This window comes from Pseudophryne corroboree, chromosome 11 (genome assembly GCF_028390025.1).
Source record: "Pseudophryne corroboree isolate aPseCor3 chromosome 11, aPseCor3.hap2, whole genome shotgun sequence".
Lineage (NCBI taxonomy): Eukaryota > Metazoa > Chordata > Amphibia > Anura > Myobatrachidae > Pseudophryne > Pseudophryne corroboree.
This window is the reverse complement of record NC_086454.1, coordinates 20,046,727-20,065,002: the sequence shown is the minus strand read 5'-3', so window position 1 is coordinate 20,065,002 and position 18,276 is coordinate 20,046,727. Positions and strand designations below refer to the sequence as shown.

Genomic DNA, 18,276 nt, shown 5'->3' with positions numbered 1-18,276 from the left:
TGGGACCAGTAGTACTCCAGACAGGCTGGAACTGGTATCAGGATAACCAGACTGGAAGATATTGCTGGTAGCTGGCTGGGACCAGTAGTACTCCAGACAGGCTGGAACTGGTATCAGGATATCCAGACTGGAAGATATTGCTGGTTGCTGGCTGGGACCAGTAGTACTCCAGACAGGCTGGAACTGGTATCAGGATAACCAGACTGGAAGATATTGCTGGTAGCTGGCTGGGACCAGTAGTACTCCAGACAGGCTGGAACTGGTATGGAAGATATTGCTGGTAGCTGGCTGGGACCAGTAGTACTCCAGACAGGCTGGAACTGGTATCAGGATATCCAGACTGGAAGATATTGCTGGTAGCTGGCTGGGACCAGTAGTACTCCGGACAGGCTGGAACTGGTATCAGGATAACCAGACTGGAAGATATTGCTGGTAGCTGGCTGGGACCAGTAGTTCTCTGGACAGGCTGGAACTGGTATCAGGATAACCAGACTGGAAGATATTGCTGGTAGATGGCTGGGACCAGTAGTACTCCAGACAGGCAGGAACTGGTATCAGGATCAGGATTGCTGGTAGGTGGCTGGGACCCTTAGTGCTCTGGACAGCCAGGAACAGGTATCAGGATAACCAGACTGGAAGATATTGCTGGTAGCTGGCTGGGACCAGTAGTCCTCCAGACAGGCAGGAACTGGTATCAGGATAACAGCTCAGGATCAGGAGCCAAGGGACAAGGCAGATTAGTCATGTTTCTCTGGCAAATTGCTGGAGCACCTGAAAGCCTCTTATACCCCTGGCTCTGCTAGGATTGGAGAACACAGTCATGTGTTATGAATCTGGGCTCCCATTGGTGGTGACTCAGTGGTCAGCTGACCAATTCCAATATGGAGGCACCCAGTACTCGGAGCCAGCAGGGATGCCACTTGAAGGACTTCAGATCCCTGAGCGGCGAGATTGCCGGAGGAGCAGCCCGGACCCAGCAATGGATACCGAAAGAGTTGGGACCTGTGCCGAGTAACACCGTGGAAGGGTAAGAGCCGGGGTGCCGCAGTCTGGGACCTGACATCCCCATTCTAAAGGACTGATGCGGCTCTGGACTTTGAACATTTATAATGTTCATTGGGGCCAATTCAATTGTGGCGCGCACCACCTGTTGGCTGTCTATAGGAATGGGTGTCTATCGGAGCAATTCAATTGTTTCTGCGATAGACGCCCATAAGCTGTGTGAGGATACGGGGTTCTTGTAATCACTCAGACACAGAGCCGATGAAACCAAAGTGATGGTTTATTCAAACCTCCCAACATTCTTACCTATTGAAGCAGGACACATGTGTGGCGAAGCCGCGTGCTCTCCCGAAAAAGGCGTGGCCTTGGAAATGGGGGGTGGCTTCACGATGATGCCGCAATTGTAAGCCACGCCTTGCTTCTCCGTCACTGAGGGGGCATGCCCAGCGCTCTGTGAGCTGCTGGCATGCCCCCTCTCCATCTGTCAGTCGTGAATAAACGTTGTGCGCATGCGCACAGCGTCTATTCACCGCTGCCCTGCTAAGCTGCTCTGCTAATCACCCCTTAGCCAGAGTCCTGCAACTAACATGTGGAGCTGACCTGCGCAACCTCTTTTAAAACCTTCCAAATGCCCATCATGCCGTGCTTACCTGGGGAGGACACACAGGTTCCTGATTGGTGGGATCCCATTTCAGGAATATCCCTCCTCCCTCCCACAGCTGGCCTTCTCCTGCTGACCACATGCTGGGTCAGGCTCCCAGCTGTCTGTCAGAGCCCAGAGATTAACGGTATCCGGACTCTGGGTCAACACCCATTAAGTCGACACCCATTGGTCGAAAGTGTCTAGGTCAACACTAGAAATAGATTGACATGGCCATTAGGTCGACATGCAAAAAGGGCAACATGAGTTTTTCACATTTATTTTTTTGCGGCGGACTTTTTCATACTTTACGATTGGGAACGGTAACCTGTGCCAAGTGCAGCGGTAGCGGAGCGAGGCACCTTGCCCGCAGTATGGCGAGCGAAGTGAGCCATGCAAGGGAACGCGGTGCATTAACTGGGGTTCCTGGTCACTTGACGGAGAAAACAACACAAAAAACCCCATTAAAACCCCATGTCGACCGTCTTTCATGTCGACCGTGTTGACCTATTTCTAGTGTCGACCTAGTCACTGTTGACCAATGGGTGTCGACCTAATTGGTGTCGACCCTGAGTCCCATACCCGAGATTAACAGAGGAAAGTAAACAGAAGGAACAATGACAGGGAAATTGGAAGTCTTGGTTGCCATCTTCAGTGAGAGATTACCTGTCCCTCATGTTTACTTCCTGTGCGGCCATATAGGCAGGGTTGGACTGGCCCACAGAGGAACAGGGGAAACCACCGGTGGGCCCCACTGCCTGTGGGCCCTCCTCCTCCTCTAGGGATCAGCTTCCAGACTCTATCCTAGTGCACTTTAATTATGCATTATATATATGTTACATTATACTTCACAAGAATATGGTTTATTATATATTTACCAAGAGGTACAGAACATATACTCTGTAATGGTTAGCCAAGCCTCTGTGGTGGCTGGCCACGCCCCAGTGGAGCTTGGCCACACCTCTTAGCATGGGCCCCTACAATAGCATTCCCCGGTGGGCCCTTCATGCCCTAGTCCGACACTGCATATAGGGATAACAGATGGTTAAGCAGGATTATCAATGATAACTTGTAACCTCATACACAGAATGGCATCCTCCTAATGTAACACTGCAGCAGGACAGTACTATGGGCATACCTCCCAACTTTCTTGTGTTCTAAGGAGGGACACACGCGCGGATTCGCTGCGCGCGCTCCAGAAAAGAGGGCGTGGCCTATGAAGAGGAGGCGTGGCTTCGCGGGAGGACCCGCGATCGCTAGCCACGCCCCCGTTTTCGTCACTGATGGGGCATGCCCAGCGCTCTGTGAGCTGCTGGCATGCCCCATCTCCTCCGGTCTCCCCTGAATAGATGCGGTGCGCATGCGCACAGCGTCTATTCACCGCTGCTCTGCTAAGCAGGGCAGCGAGAGACAGAGTCTCCCAACTGTCCCCCCCACCGCGGGACACTGCGGCCCGCGGGTGGGACAGTGGGACAGTCCCCAAAAACCGGGACTAAACCGCGAAAATCGGGACAGTTGGGAGGTATGCTATGGGGGTAATTCAGACCTGATCACTAGGGTGCGTTTTTTGCATCCCTACGATCAGGTAGTCACCGCCTACAGGGGGAGGGGGCTATCGATGTGCAGGTGTGCGATCACATGTGCAGGAGAACAGCAGTTTGTGTAGTCTCTGCACAGCTCAGGACTTACTCTTCCAGTGCGATGATCGGGGCCGGAGCTGACGTCACAAATCCTCCCACAAAACGCCTGGTCCCTCCTGCGTTTTTTTCCAGACACTCCTTGAAAACGGTCAGTTGCCACCCACAAACGGCCTTTTCCTGTCAATTATCTTGCGATCGCCGCTGCGATCGGATTTTTTGCACCTTCCCGTCGCTTCCCATCGCTGCGGACCGTCGCGTCTGCACATTGCGGTGCATACGCATGCGCAGTTCAGACCTGATCGCCCGCTGAGCGAAAACACACCGCAGCAATTAGGTCTGAGTTAGCCCCAATGTGCCCGGTCACAGCACACCTATATTTACCTAAGTTTACAGTACAGAATATACAGGCTAACGTAATAGTTTTAGTCCTGTGAATAAACACGCACATGGGGGAATAGTGACACAAGCCAGAGAGACAAGGGAACAGAAGGAATACAAAGTACATTAATCGCTACAAAGATTGAAACACCGCACATACAGTTTTATCCCCTGCCTCATATATTCACAAGCTGCGACAGTCAAATGTTTTCTTGCAGCCTCTGGAGGTGCAAGAAAAAATGTGTTAAAAAGTCCAAAATTGAACAAATGCGCCCAACCCCGGACTGTGGTCGCCCATTTAAGGTCTTTAGACGAGTTTAGCCACTTTGCTAAACCCGGCGCTGTCAGGCGCCTTAACTGATAATGGCCCTCATTCCGAGTTGTTCGCTCGCTAGCTGCTTTTAGCAGCTTTGCAAACGCTAGGCCGCCGCACTCTGGGAGTGTATCTTAGCTTATCAGAATAGCGAACGAGAGGTTAGCAGAACTGCTACTAAATAATTCCTTGCAGTTTCTGAGTAGCTCCAAACCTACTCCTATCTTGCGATCACCTCAGTCCGTTTAGTTCCTGGTTTGACGTCACAAACACGCCCTGCGTTCGGCCAGCCACTCCCCCGTTTCTCCAGCCACTCCTGCGTTTTTACCTGGCACACCTGCGTTTTTTAGCACACTCCCTGAAAACGGCCAGTTTCTGCCCAGAAACACCCACTTCCTGTCAATCACACTACGATCACTCGAGCGATGAAAAAACGTCGCTCGAGCTTGTGTAAATCTACAAAATTTTGTGTGAAAGTACTTAGCGCATGCGCGCTGCGTACCATGCGCATTTTTGCCGTTTTTTCACTTGATCGCTGCACTGCGAAAATCGGCAGCGAGCGAACAACTCAGAATGACCACCAATGGGCATCTGTTCGGAGCAACAATTGAATGGCTCCATTCATGACACCATTGCTCTAGATGCCCAGCAGGGGGCACAGTGAACGATTGAATAGGCCCCATTGTGTCTATCTGCAGCACCTTTTTTAGACTTTTTTACGTTTTGCGCTATATGTTTTAGTACTATTCTATTTAACAGTCAGTACTTACCCCACCGCACATATATTTTCCTATTACACATATAATCGTATTCATTAGTGCTGTCACCTTATTTTGAATACCAGCAGAATTTATTTTGATACTGAGAGCTGCTTAGTCCATTTACCAGAAGTGCTTGCCTTTGCCGCATCGATCCGGCTCCCGTTCACACTGCACAGCGATCCGGGTTGAACACGAGCTCAACCCTGCTCACTACCCGAGTTGGAATACCAAGTCGCTCGACCTGGTATTTCTACCCTGGCACCTTTCAGACCGCACCTGATCACGGGTTATGCGCGCTCATGTGCCCATAACCCGTGTTCATAGGTGGCGGTCTGAAAGGGGTATTATTTAGAAACATGTAGAATGATTTTCAGTCCAAAATGAGCGGCCATTTCTAGAATTCCTGCACTGTCTCTCACTATCTCTAATATCTAGTGGTATATTTACTAAAGTGCGGGTTTACCTCAATTTACGATTGCCATCACCTGTGTTGAACCTGTGTTGAACTAGTCACCGATGGTGACGGCAATCATAAACTGAGAGGAAAGTCTATGTGCAGAGCATTTTGTACCTGATGGAAGGGGCCATGTTGCCAGAGTCTGGTATAGTATATGGTCGCCGCCCTCGGCCATCTTACTCAGACTGGCTGTCAGATCCGCTCAGCCGGGTCTAGAAAGTCTGTCCAACGACGCAGATCACACACCTACAAAATGGGTGCAGCATCCCCCATTTGGTCCGAGACTGGTCACCGCCCCCCCAATGCCACAGCGCAGGTTCCCCGCCATAGATCATAAATCAGACCCGGCGTCCATTGTTGAATTCAGAACTGTGCACCATTGTAACCATAGTGTTATGAGAAGTCCTATGTGTGCTGACATACTGAAATATGCAAAGTGCATTCCGTTATATGTATGTCCAATTTTATTTGCGCCTTTATTAAAATGTTTTTTTTTACGATTTATTTCAGTGTTTACTGACCATGATATTTAAAGATCAGTAAAAAGCAACAACTAACAGTGAATATGACAATTCAACTGGGCATTTATAATGTAAAAGAAGGGAGAAGAAGATGGGGGAGCGAGGGTAAGATGTGTGTGCCCAACAACTAAGGGTGGGCTTTCCTTAGGCGACATCCTTATCATTTTCCTCAGAGAATGGGATGAATGAAATGCAGCACAATCACTGTTCTGCTTCAAAGTGCAAAACGTGCATCGCCCAGACGCCAATGAGCGTTGTATTTGATATATTAACGCTTTCTAGCAATTGGCGCATGTATGATCAGCAGCAGAACGGTTTGTGAAACCCTAATGCACTGTTTCTGTGGGATTGGCACTAGGGAGGTCATTGGGGGTCACCTTGGCTATACCAATGGGCCATACGGCGAGAGGAAAACAAAATGCCACAACGCTTGCCATCTTGTGTGGGTATGTGATCAGTGGGAGACTTGGCCTCCATTTTTATACGCACAAGACTAGCGCTGGTTGGTATGGTGCCTAAATTAGCGCTACCGTACAGTTTGTTTATGAAGCGGTATCCGGATGATAGATAGTGTCTAGGTAGACAGTAGGTTGTCACCATATGGCCAACTGGTATAAAAGGTCGACAGATGAAAGGTCGACGAGTGCTTACAATTGAGGTACAAAAGGTCAAGTCAAAAACAAATGGTCAACACTTTTTTTAATGTTTTCCCAACGTTTGCTTGATTCACTATCCATGTGGACTACGAGTGGAAATAGTAACCTTGCCCAAAGCGTGGCCAGCTAAGTGAGCCCGCGAGGGTATATTTTTGTCTAATGGTGGTTACATATTACCAGACATACAAGATTTAGCCCAAAAAATAAAAAATAAATGGAAAAAAACTTGTCGACCATTTTCATGTCAACCTTTTGTACCTGTTGACCGTAACGCATGTCAACCATATTTTGTTGACCTATAAACTGTCTACCTAGAGTAGACGCTATAGCTCTTCTATAACACACCCGCATGTCATGAAGCTTGTCTCAGCACAGCCATGCACTGTGTTTCACCATTAGGCCATGTTAACTGGTTAATGTATTTCCTTATAATGTTACTCTATCACTTTGATAGTGATTATCACAGAAGAAGCAGCTACATGGAACTACACACTGGGGGTCATTCCGAGTTGTTCGCTCGCAAGCGGATTTTAGCAGATTTGCTCATGCTAAGCCGCCGCCTACTGGGAGTGAATCTTAGCATCTTAAAATTGCTAACGATGTATTCGCAATATTGCGATTACACACCTCGTAGCAGTTTCAGAGTAGCTTCAGACTTACTCGGCAACTGCGATCAGTTCAGTGCTTGTCGTTCCTGGTTTGACGTCACAAACACACCCAGCGTTCGCCCAGACACTCCCCCGTTTCTCCGGCCACTCCTGCGTTTTTTCCGGAAACGGTAGCGTTTTTTCCCACACGCCCATAAAACGGCCTGTTTCCGCCCAGTAACACCCATTTCCTGTCAATCACATTACGATCGCCTGAGCGATGAAAAAGCCGTGAGTAAAAATCCTAACTGCATAGCAAATTTACTTGGCGCAGTCGCAGTGCGGACATTGCGCATGCGCATTAAGTGGAAAATCGCTGCGATGCGAAGATTGTTACCGAGCGAACAACTCGGAATGACCCCCACTGTTTACAAACATAGGTTACATTCAGAGCGGCCATCTTATGTCCTGGCAGATTACACACACTGCTGGCAGGTACGGCACGCAGAGTCTCACTATGGACGGAAGTGACGTCAGTACGAGCGTGCGTGTGCAACTGTTGACAGAAATAATACGGTCGAGCCTTATTGTGGGCGGATTTGACGTCTAGACGACCGTGCGTGAGGCTCACCTGGCTGGTATCCTACAGCCAGGCCTTATTTTGGGCGGAAGTGACGCCAAGATGGTGACGTGAGAGCAGCTGCTGGCAGGTATAGAGCAGCCAGGCAGCCTTACTGCGGGCGGAAGTGATGTCAGGGCAGTGCATGACGTGACGGTGAGATCTCTGGTAGTTTCTGGCGGAGAAGTGCGTCACTCCTCGGAGTGTACTCTCCCTCCCGGCCGCTGGGAGCCCGGTGACAGGCTGGGGTTGGTAGCCCGGCGCCAGGAGGAGGTCTCGGCATGGATTTCTTCAACGTCCTGCAAGTGGCCGCTGCCAAAAAGAGCAACGACGGTGCCACGGTGAGGGGCAGGGGACATGGGGAGAGCCCTGGGGGAGGGGGAACACGATGAGGGGCTAGGGAGCATGGTGAGAGCCCTGAGGGGGGAGAAGGAGGGGGGGACACCGTGGGGGGCAGGGGCCATGGGGAGAGCCCTGGGGGAGGAGGGGCATGTGGAGAGCTGAGGGGTGACACTGTGAGGGGCAGGGGGCTTGGGGAAAGACCTGGGGGGGCTTGGGGAAAGACCTGGGGGAGGGGGGAAAGACCTGGAGGAGGGGGGGCACTGTGGGGGGCATGGGGAGAGCCCTAGGGGGGAGGTAAGGGGTGTGTGCCCATGGTGGGCACGGTGAAAGCTCTTGCGCATCACCCATATTACTTTGTATTGTCATTATAAAATATTTGCATTATTTGGGGGAAATAAACTGCCCTATGCATGGGGAGGGGTAGTATGCGGGGTGGACTGTAGAGGGGGGTGGGAGGTAAGTATCTGGGTGACTCTGGTGGGGGGTGGAAGGATTACAGTGCAGGGCTGCATTGGGATGGGACATATGGCTTTGGGAATAGGGCCCTAGTTGCCTGGTGTCTGTTGGGTCCCCTCCTGCGTCCTTCTTCCCTATCTCTGAACTTTGTGAGGTTTGTGGCAGGGGGGGACTGGCGCTGCCAGCTGTACCCTGACAATGGGGGCTGTATTCATAGATGCTTCCTATCTGCTGTGGAAGCTGACCTGCAGGTTACATGGGGGTAATGGCTGGAGGACGCTGCGCTCTGGGGCCTCATGGCGGTGTCTGTACTTCTATAGGTATAAGCTCTGTAGGCACATTATGTATGTCTGAGAGGTGTTGGTGACTAGCAGCTGTGAGCGCAGGGACGCCAGGGTACGGTGCTGGGGGTTACTCTGGTACGTTGGTATATGGCAGTAGCTGGCATATAAGGACGGTTCATACTAGGACCTGTAGATGTACAATGTGAGAGCTGCTGGATGTGTAATGTAAGCTGGTAAATGGAACTGCAGGGTGCACATGCACTAATTACATGAGTAATGTTTGCAGAGAGCGGTGTGTGGTGGGGGAGGGGACGGTGCTTCGTCAGCAGCTGTCTGTGCTCATCTCTGGGCTGACCTGTTGCTGAGTGCATTGGACAGGGAGCTATTTCTAGCCCCACATTCACAGGCCGTCCTCTTTGTAATGCTGGAAACGGAGTTTGCTAGTTTTATCTGACAGCTAACATATGTTCGTGCACACAGCTGTACAGTGTCTCGTCACTCATTCATCCAGGGATATTGCAGCTGCTGGAGGAGCAGCCTTTATTGCAGTGCTGGGAATGAATGTGCAAATGAATGGTTATACCCCAATTAGTGCTTCGCACCTGTCTTATGTGGTGGCTGCAGAGACGTTTCTGGGGCTGTTTGCAGCACGTAGGATTTGTAATACTGGCTTGTGTGTCCATACCCCACCTGGCACCATAAAACCTAGGGTGGTCATTCCAACCTGGTCGCGTGATAGGATTTTTTGCAGCGCTGCGATCAGGTCACTACTGTGCATGCGTCGTACGGGTGGGTACAAAGCGGATTGTTGCTGAGCGATGGATTTAATAAAGAATCTATCTAAAATGCAAGTGTGTCCAAGCATTTGCAGGGCGGATGTCTGACGTTAATTCCGGACAAGAACAGGCTGAAGTGATCACAGCGGCTGAGTAAGTTTTGGGCAACTCAGAAACTGCACAAAACTTTTGTGTACCGCTCGGCTGCACAAGCGTTCGCACACTTGCAAAGCAAACATACACTGCCCTATAGGCGGCGACTATCTGTTCGCAGCGCTGCAAAAAATAGCTAGTGAACGATCAAACCGGAATGATCCCCCTTGTCACTTGTAAAACACTTTGCCCATTTTTTTTTTTTTTTAAACCTTTTTAGAGACCCACAAATCCCCAGATTAGGATTTGAGAGCTGAACCATGAAGGTTTGCAGCTCACGGTTCTGGGTCACCCTGATATCCTGCTGCCGCTCTGTAAAAAAGTAAATTACTGCCTGACACAATGCGCTACTCGCAGCTGAATCTTCTGCGGAATCTTTACAACTGTAAGGGGGTGATATAATTCAAAGCAGTGGACGCAGTGTGCACTTTGCATTGAATTCTACCCTAGGTGATCTCTGTGTGCCACCTGTTTATTTTATGGTCTGGGGACTCTATTAGCACCCCTGTAAAATCCGTTTCTGCCCGGCCTCCTTTCCCCATAGGATTGCATCCTTTAATATTATCCCTTTCTGCTAAATATCAGTTTGGTTTACCGTTGCGTCTGCCTAGCTCTGTTGCGTGTCTAGAAAACCTTTCTTGCAAAAATGTAACTAGAAGGGTGAGAATGGATCCCATTATAAATACAGGGTGAGATTGAATTCCTAGGACCTCAGAAGCATTGGTCTTCAAGGGGGGGGGGGGATTCAGTTGTGTTCTCACATCCGCAGCTCAAGTCTCCCGAGCTATTCAGTTTGTGTTGATGGGCGCAAGTGTCCTGGTCCCCCATAAATTCTAATTGCACCAGCTGGGCAGAATTCTGCTCCAAGTCAGTCTTTTGGGTGACCAATAGCAACGTGCCAAGTAGTTTGCATGGGGTTTAGCTGCTTCACGCATTGAAACCTGGTGCATTTAGACTCAATAAGTAATCACCTGACCAGCTGCGAGAATTCCCTCCTAAATCTCTTCCCAGTCAGGTAACTGCACGGACATTGCCCCGTGGTATCATCCAACGAGCCACAGACCCACTCTGCCAGCTACCACTTCTCCAGTTGATACCAGCTGCTGACCTATGTAATTAGTTAGTATTAAACTCTATGGGTTCAGTATGTTTTCCCGGCAGACGGGATGCCGACGGTCACAATACCAGTGCTGCCATCCTGATCACCAAAATCACAACAGGGGTTAGGTTACTATCTTAAACCCCCTCCCCTATTCCCTAACCCTTCCCTCCCGCAGCCTAACCCTAACCTTCCCCGAGTGGTGCCTAAACTTAACCTCCCTCCCCCCTTAGTGCCTAAACATAACCTCCCCCTGGTGGTGCCTAACACCACCCCTCCTCCGCAGCCTAACCCTAGTCTCTCACCCCCGCAGCCTAACGGTACCCCTCCCCCCCCCCCCCCCCCCCGTTCCTCCTGGTGGCAGCTAAACCCAACCTCTGGCCCTAGCCTGGCCGCTGTACTTATGATTAGGTTGTTGGTTGTTGGTATTCTGGTGTCGGTCTTCAGACTCTGTCAAGATTCTATAATGTAACACAGTCGGCCCTCTATAAACGCTGTCCAGTACATTGGCTGCTTGCATCCTGGCATTTATTTAGTTCTGCTTTAGTAAGGGGCCTGGAAACGATCACTGGCATCTATGCTGTGGGAGTACTTCCTTTACCATCAGCAGATTCAATCTTCTGTCTCCTATGCTGTCCACTTACTGAGGTCTACACTGTTTTCTCCATTCCTGGATGAAGTGCCCCTGTCTTCTACACACAGTGATTACATACAGCCGCTGCGGTGCTTGTGGGTGACCCCGAACGTTTCTGGTTTTGCTATTGGTAATTGGGATTTCTCTATCGTCCTAGTGGATGCTGGGGTTCCTGAAAGGACCATGGGGAATAGCGGCTCCGCAGGAGACAGGGCACAAAAGTAAAGCTTTCCGATCAGGTGGTGTGCACTGGCTCCTCCCCCTATGACCCTCCTCCAAGCCAGTTAGATTTTTGTGCCCGGCCGAGAAGGGTGCAATCTAGGTGGCTCTCCTAAAGAGCTGCTTAGAAAAGTTTAGCTTAGGTTTTTTATTTTACAGTGAGTCCTGCTGGCAACAGGATCACTGCAACGAGGGACTTAGGGGAGAAGAAGTGAACTCACCTGCGTGCAGGATGGATTGGCTTCTTGGCTACTGGACATCAGCTCCAGAGGGACGATCACAGGTACAGCCTGGATGGTCACCGGAGCCTTGCCGCCGGCCCCCTTGCAGATGCTGAAATAAGAAGAGGTCCAGAATCGGCGGCAGAAGACTCCTCAGTCTTCTAAAGGTAGCGCACAGCACTGCAGCTGTGCGCCATTTTCCTCTCAGCACACTTCACACGGCAGTCACTGAGGGTGCAGGGCGCTGGGAGGGGGGCGCCCTGGGAGGCAAATGAAAACCTATTTTGGCTAAAAATACCTCACATATAGCCTCCGGAGGCTATATGGAGATATTTAACCCCTGCCAGAATCCGTTAAGAGCGGGAGACGAGGCCGCCGAAAAAGGGGCGGGGCCTATCTCCTCAGCACACAGCGCCATTTTCCCTCACAGAAAGGCTGGAGGGAAGGCTCCCAGGCTCTCCCCTGCACTGCACTACAGAAACAGGGTTAAAACAGAGAGGGGGGGCACTAATTTGGCGTTAGAAATATATAAAAAAGATGCTATAAGGGAAAACACTTATATAAGGTTGTCCCTATATAATTATAGCGTTTTTGGTGTGTGCTGGCAAACTCTCCCTCTGTCTCTCCAAAGGGCTAGTGGGTCCTGTCCTCTATCAGAGCATTCCCTGTGTGTGTGCTGTGTGTCGGTACGTGTGTGTCGACATGTAGGAGGACGATGTTGGTGAGGAGGCGGAGCAATTGCCTGTAATGGTGATGTCACTCTCTAGGGAGTCGACACCGGAATGGATGGCTTATTTAGGGAATTACGTGATAATGTCAACACGCTGCAAGGTCGGTTGACGACATGAGACGGCCGACAAACAATTAGTACCGGTCCAGACGTCTCAAAAACACCGTCAGGGGTTTTAAAACGCCCGTTTACTTTAGTCGGTCGACACAGACACAGACAGGGACACTGAATCCAGTGTCGACGGTGAATAAACAAACGTATTCCTTATTAGGGCCACACGTTAAAGGCAATGAAGGAGGTGTTACATATTTCTGATACTACAAGTACCACAAAAGAGGGTATTATGTGGGATGTGAAAAAACTACCATAGTTTTTCCTGAATCAGATAAATTAAATAAAGTGTGTGATGATGCGTGGGTTCCCCCCGATAGAAAATTATGGGCGGTATACCCTTTCCCGCCAGAAGTTAGGGCGCGTTGGGAAACACCCCTTAGGGTGGATAAGGCGCTCACACGCTTATCAAAACAAGTGGCGGTACCGTCTATAGATAGGGCCGTCCTCAAGGACCAGCTGACAGGAGGCTGGAAAATATCATAAAAAGTATATACACACATACTGGTGTTATACTGCGACCAGCGATCGCCTCAGCCTGGATGTGCAGAGCTGGGGTGGCTTGGTCGGATTCCCTGACTAAAAATATTGATACCCTTGACAGGGACAGTATTTTATTGACTATAGAGCATTTAAAGGATGCATTTCTATATATGCGAGATGCACAGAGGGATATTTGCACTCTGGCATCAAGAGTAAATGCGATGTCCATAACTGCCAGAAGATGTTATGGACACGACAGTGGTCAGGTGATGCAGATTCCAAACGGCACAAAGGTGTATTGCCGTATAAAGGAAGAGGAGTTATTTGGGGTCGGTCCATCGGACCTGGTGGCCACGGCAACTGCTGGAAAATCCACCGTTTTTACCCTAAGTCACATCTCTGCAGAAAAAGACACCGTCTTTTCAGCCTCAGTCCTTTCGTCCCTATAAGATCATATCTGCCCAGGGATAGAGGAAAGGGAAGAAGACTGCAGCAGGCAGCCCATTCCCAGGAACAGAAGCGTTCCACCGCTTCTGACAAGTTCTCAGCATGGCGCTGAGACCGTACAGGACCCCTGGATCCTACAAGTAGTATCCCAGGGGTACAGATTGGAATGTCGAGACGTTTCCCCTTCGCTGGCTCCTGAAGTCTGCTTTACCAAGGTCTCCCTCCGACAAGGAGGCAGTATGGGAAAAAAATTCACAAGCTGTATTCCCAGCAGGTGATAATTAAATTACCCCTCCTACTACAAGAAAAGGGGTATTATTCCACACTATATTGTGGTACTGAAGCCAGAAGGCTAGGTGAGACTTATTCTAAATCTAAAAAATTTTTGAACACTTACAAAGGTTCAAATCAAGATGGAGTCACTCAGAGCGGTGATAACGAACAGGAAGAAGGGGACTATATAGTGTCCCGGGACATCAGGGATGCTTACCTCTATGTCCCAAATTTGCCCTTCTCACTAAGGGTACCTCAGGTTCGTGGTGCAGAACTGTCACTATCAGTTTCAGACGCTGCCGTTTGGATTGTCCACGGCACCCCGGGTCTTTACTAAGGTAATGGCCGAAATGATGATTCTTCTTCGAAGAAAAGGCGTCTTAATTATCCCTTACTTGGACGATCTCCTGATAAGGGCATAGTCCAGGGAACAGTTGGAGGTAGGAGTAGCACTATCTCGGATACTGCTACAACAGCACGGGTGGATTCTAAATATTCCAAAATCGCAGCTGATCCCGACGACACGTCTGCTGTGCCTAGGGATGATTCTGGACACAGTCCAGAAAAAGGTGTTTCTCCCGAAAGAGAAAGCCAGGGAGTTATCCGAGCTAGTCAGGAACCTCCTAAAAACAGTGCATCATTGCACAAGGGTCCTGGTAGAAAATGGTGGCTTCCTACGAAGCAATTCCATTCGGCAGATTTCACGCAAGAACTTTTCAGTGGGATCTGCTGGACAAATGGTCCGGATCGCATCTTCAGATGCATCAGCGGATAACCCTATATCCAAGGACAAGGGTGTCTCTCCTGTGGTGGTTATAGAGTGCTCATCTTCTAGAGGGCCGCAGATTCGGCATTCAGGATTGGATGCTGGTGACCACGGAGCCCAGCCCGAGAGGCTGGGGAGCAGTCACACAAGGAAAAAATTTCCAGGGAGTGTGATCAAGTCTGGAGATTTTTCTCCACATAAATATACTGGAGCTAAGGGTAAATTTATAATGCTCTAAGCTTAGCAAGACCTCTGCTTCAAGGTCAGCCGGTATTGATCCAGTGGGAAAAACATCACGGCAGTCGCCCACGTAAACAGACAGGGCGACACAAGAAGCAGGAGGGCAATGGCAAAAACTGCAAGGACTTTTCGCTGGGCGGAAAATCATGTGATAGCACTGTCAGCAGTGTTTCATCCCGGGAATGGAAACTGGGAAGCAGACTTCCTCAGCAGGCACGACCTCCACCCGGGAGAGTGGAAACTTCATCGGGAAGTTTTTTTTTCCACATGATTGTAAACCGTTGGGAAATACCAAAGGTGGACATGATGGCGTCCCGTCTGAACAAAAAACGGGACAGGTATTGCGCCAGGTCAAGAGACCCTCAGGCAATAGCTGTGGACGTTCTGGTAACACCGTGGGTGTACCAGTCGGTGTATGTGTTCCCTCCTCTGCTTCTCATACCTAAGGTGCTGAGAATTATAAGACGTAGAGGAGTAAGAACTATACTCATGGCTCCGGATTGGCCAAGAAGGACTTGGTACCCGGAACTTCAAGAGATGTTTACAGAGGTCTTATGGCCTCTGCCGCTAAGAAGGGACTTGCTTCAGCAAGTACCATGTCTGTTCCAAGACTTACCGCAGCTGCGTTTGTTGGCATGGCGGTGGAACGCCGGATCCTAAGGGAAAAAGGCATTCCGGAAGAGGTCATTCCTACCCTGGTCAAAGCCAGAAAGGAGGTGACCGCACAACATTATCACCACATGTGGCGAAAATATGTTGCGTGGTGTGAGGCCAGGAAGGCCCCACAAAGAAATTTCAACTCGGTCGATTCCTGCATTTCCTGCAAACAGGAGTGTCTATGGGCCTCAAATTGGGGTCCATTAAGGTTCAAATTTCGGCCCTGTCAATTTTCTTCCAGAAAGAATTGGCTTCAGTTCCTGAAGTCCAGAACTTTGTCAAGGGAGTATTGCATATACAACCCTCTTTTGTGCCTCCAGTGGCACTGTGGGATCTCAACGTAGTTCTGGGATTCTTCAAATCACATTGGTTTAAAACCAGTCAAATCTGTGGATTTGAAGCATCTCACATGAAAAGTGACCATGTTCTTGGCCCTGGCCTGGACCAGGCGAGTGTCAAATTGGTGGTTTTTTTCTCAAAAAAGCCCATATTTGTTTGTCCATTCGGACAGGGCAGAGCTGCGGACTCGTCCCCAGTTCTCTCCCTAAGGTGGTGTCAGTGTTTCACCTGAACCAGCTTATTGTGGTGCCTTGCACCTACTAGGGACTTGGAGGACTCCAAGTTGCTAGATGTTGTCAGGGCCCTGAAAATATAGGTTCCAGGACGGCTGGAGTCAGGAAAACTGACTTGCTGTTATCCTGTATGCACCCAACAAACTGGGTGCTCTTGCTTTTAAGCAGACTATTGCTAGTTGGATGTGTAATACAATTCAGCTTGCACATTCTGTGGCAGGCCTGCCACAGCCAAAATATGTAAATGCCCATTCCACAAGGAAGGTGGGCTCATCTTGGGCGGCTGCCCGAGGGGTCTCGGCTTTACAACTTTGCCGAGCGGTTATTTAGTCAGGGGCAAACACGTTTGTAAAATCCTACAAATTTGATACCCTGGCTAAGGAGGACCTGGAGTTCTCTCATTCGGTGCTGCAGAGTCATCCGCACTCTCCCGCCCGTTTGGGAGCTTTGGTATAATCCCCATGGTCCTTTCAGGAACCCCAGCATCCACTAGGACGATAGAGAAAATAAGAATTTACTTACCGATAATTCTATTTCTCGGAGTCCGTAGTGGATGCTGGGCGCCCATCCCAAGTGCGGATTATCTGCAATACTTGTACATAGTTACAAAAATCGGGTTATTATTGTTGTGAGCCATCTTTTCAGAGGCTCCGCTGTTATCATACTGTTAACTGGGTTTAGATCACAAGTTGTACGGTGTGATTGGTGTGGCTGGTATGAGTCTTACCCGGGATTCAAAATTCCTCCCTTATTGTGTACGCTCGTCCGGGCACAGTACCTAACTGGCTTGGAGGAGGGTCATAGGGGGAGGAGCCAGTGCACACCACCTGATCGGAAAGCTTTACTTTTGTGCCCTGTCTCCTGCGGAGCCGCTATTCCCCATGGTCCTTTCAGGAACCCCAGCATCCACTACGGACTCCGAGAAATAGAATTATCGGTAAGTAAATTCTTATTTTCACCGTATAGTAAAAGGTGTCATATTAGAAGTGAAACTGGCTGGGTGTAAGTACAGCTGTACTCTCGGGTCACAGTCATCTCACAAGTCCTCTCGAGGAAATGATCGGCGTGTCAGGGACCTTTAGGCACTTGCAGTTATTTTTTATTACAATATAATTTGTTTTGCCGATGGGTGCAAGTGTCATGGGCGCCAATAATTTATTGCGCTTGTAAGGGCCGAATGCATCGGTTTTATCCACATATATCTGTGTAAACAGTGCACTGCCGAAACTGCAGTTTGAGCGCCCCAAAACTACTATTTGCACATTTCTGCTTGCCGCCTCAGGGAGCGGAAATAACGGCCGCAGCATTCACGCCCAATTTTGTCCAAAAAGTAATTGAATTCCCCCCACAGATGGTACTGCACAGCAGTCAGAAGAGAATGTGTAATTTTCTGGGTGTAAATACAGCTGTAATTCCGGGGCGCATGAAAGAGACATTCATCCAAGTCACATGGACCTGGTGCACGGAGGGGGATATTCGGCACATCTGAAGCCACAGTAAAGAGGTCACCTCTGTATGATCTCAGTAGCGCTTCATACACATATATTGGGGTGTAAATTCTGCTAGTAGCCTGTAAATCCGGTGTTTCTGGTACTATGCCGAGATGTGGGATTCGGAAAGTCAATCGGTCCTATGTACAGGAAGCTGCTACTGTGTTTTATTTTACCTTGACGAAGATAACAATGTCAGGGCTTAATCTTGTCACTAAATGTCAATGTGCTTCACACACCTCTACCCTGATGTTTAGCGCTGGCAGAAATATACACCCAACCTGTAATTACAGTGATCACAGCATATAATTGTATACCAGTGATCCACACATTATTGCATATTCCCAGTGAATTTAATTGGCCAGCGATACAGGGTGCAGTCTGTGTGGAGTTTATATGGTCTCCCCATCTTTATATACGGTTTCCCCGTACAGTTCCTGACCAGACGCAGAAGCAGTTTGTCCCGCGGGTGCAGCAGGTATAAAATGTACAGAGAGAGCGTTCTAGTTGGGATGGGGAGTGTTCCAGCTTATCCTAGACACACAACTGCCTGGTGTCTGTTCTCTGCGTGCACCCCTCGCATTGCAGAATGGTTTGTTCCAGATGCAGATTGCTCCTTCATTTTTTTCTTACTAAGTTGCACCTAACTCTGAATAAAGACCACAGGACCTAAACTTGCTGGGTGATCGGCTTCTGCCCAGATTGGCCTGTGTGTAATGGGTGGCAGTCTGTACGGGCACGGACTGATG

The 18,276-nt window shown here is 49.5% G+C and overlaps 1 protein-coding gene across 3 annotated transcripts in view; it reads left to right on the top strand.

Annotated features, from left to right (window-relative positions):
* The first annotated feature begins 7,567 nt into the window (after nt 1-7,567).
* The window catches only part of SPTY2D1 (SPT2 chromatin protein domain containing 1), a 35,569-nt gene continuing 24,860 nt past the window's right edge, over nt 7,568-18,276 (top strand). The window contains exon 1 of one of the 3 annotated variants that reach the window (XM_063946355.1): nt 7,568-7,665. Coding sequence is in view for 1 of the 3 variants with exons in the window: in XM_063946353.1 (XP_063802423.1) it covers nt 7,856-7,915 (60 nt within the window). In the remaining 2 variants the exon portion in view is untranslated. Of the gene's footprint in view, nt 7,916-18,276 lie in introns of all 3 variants that reach the window. The other 2 variants (XM_063946354.1, XM_063946353.1) reach the window with 2 other exon arrangements.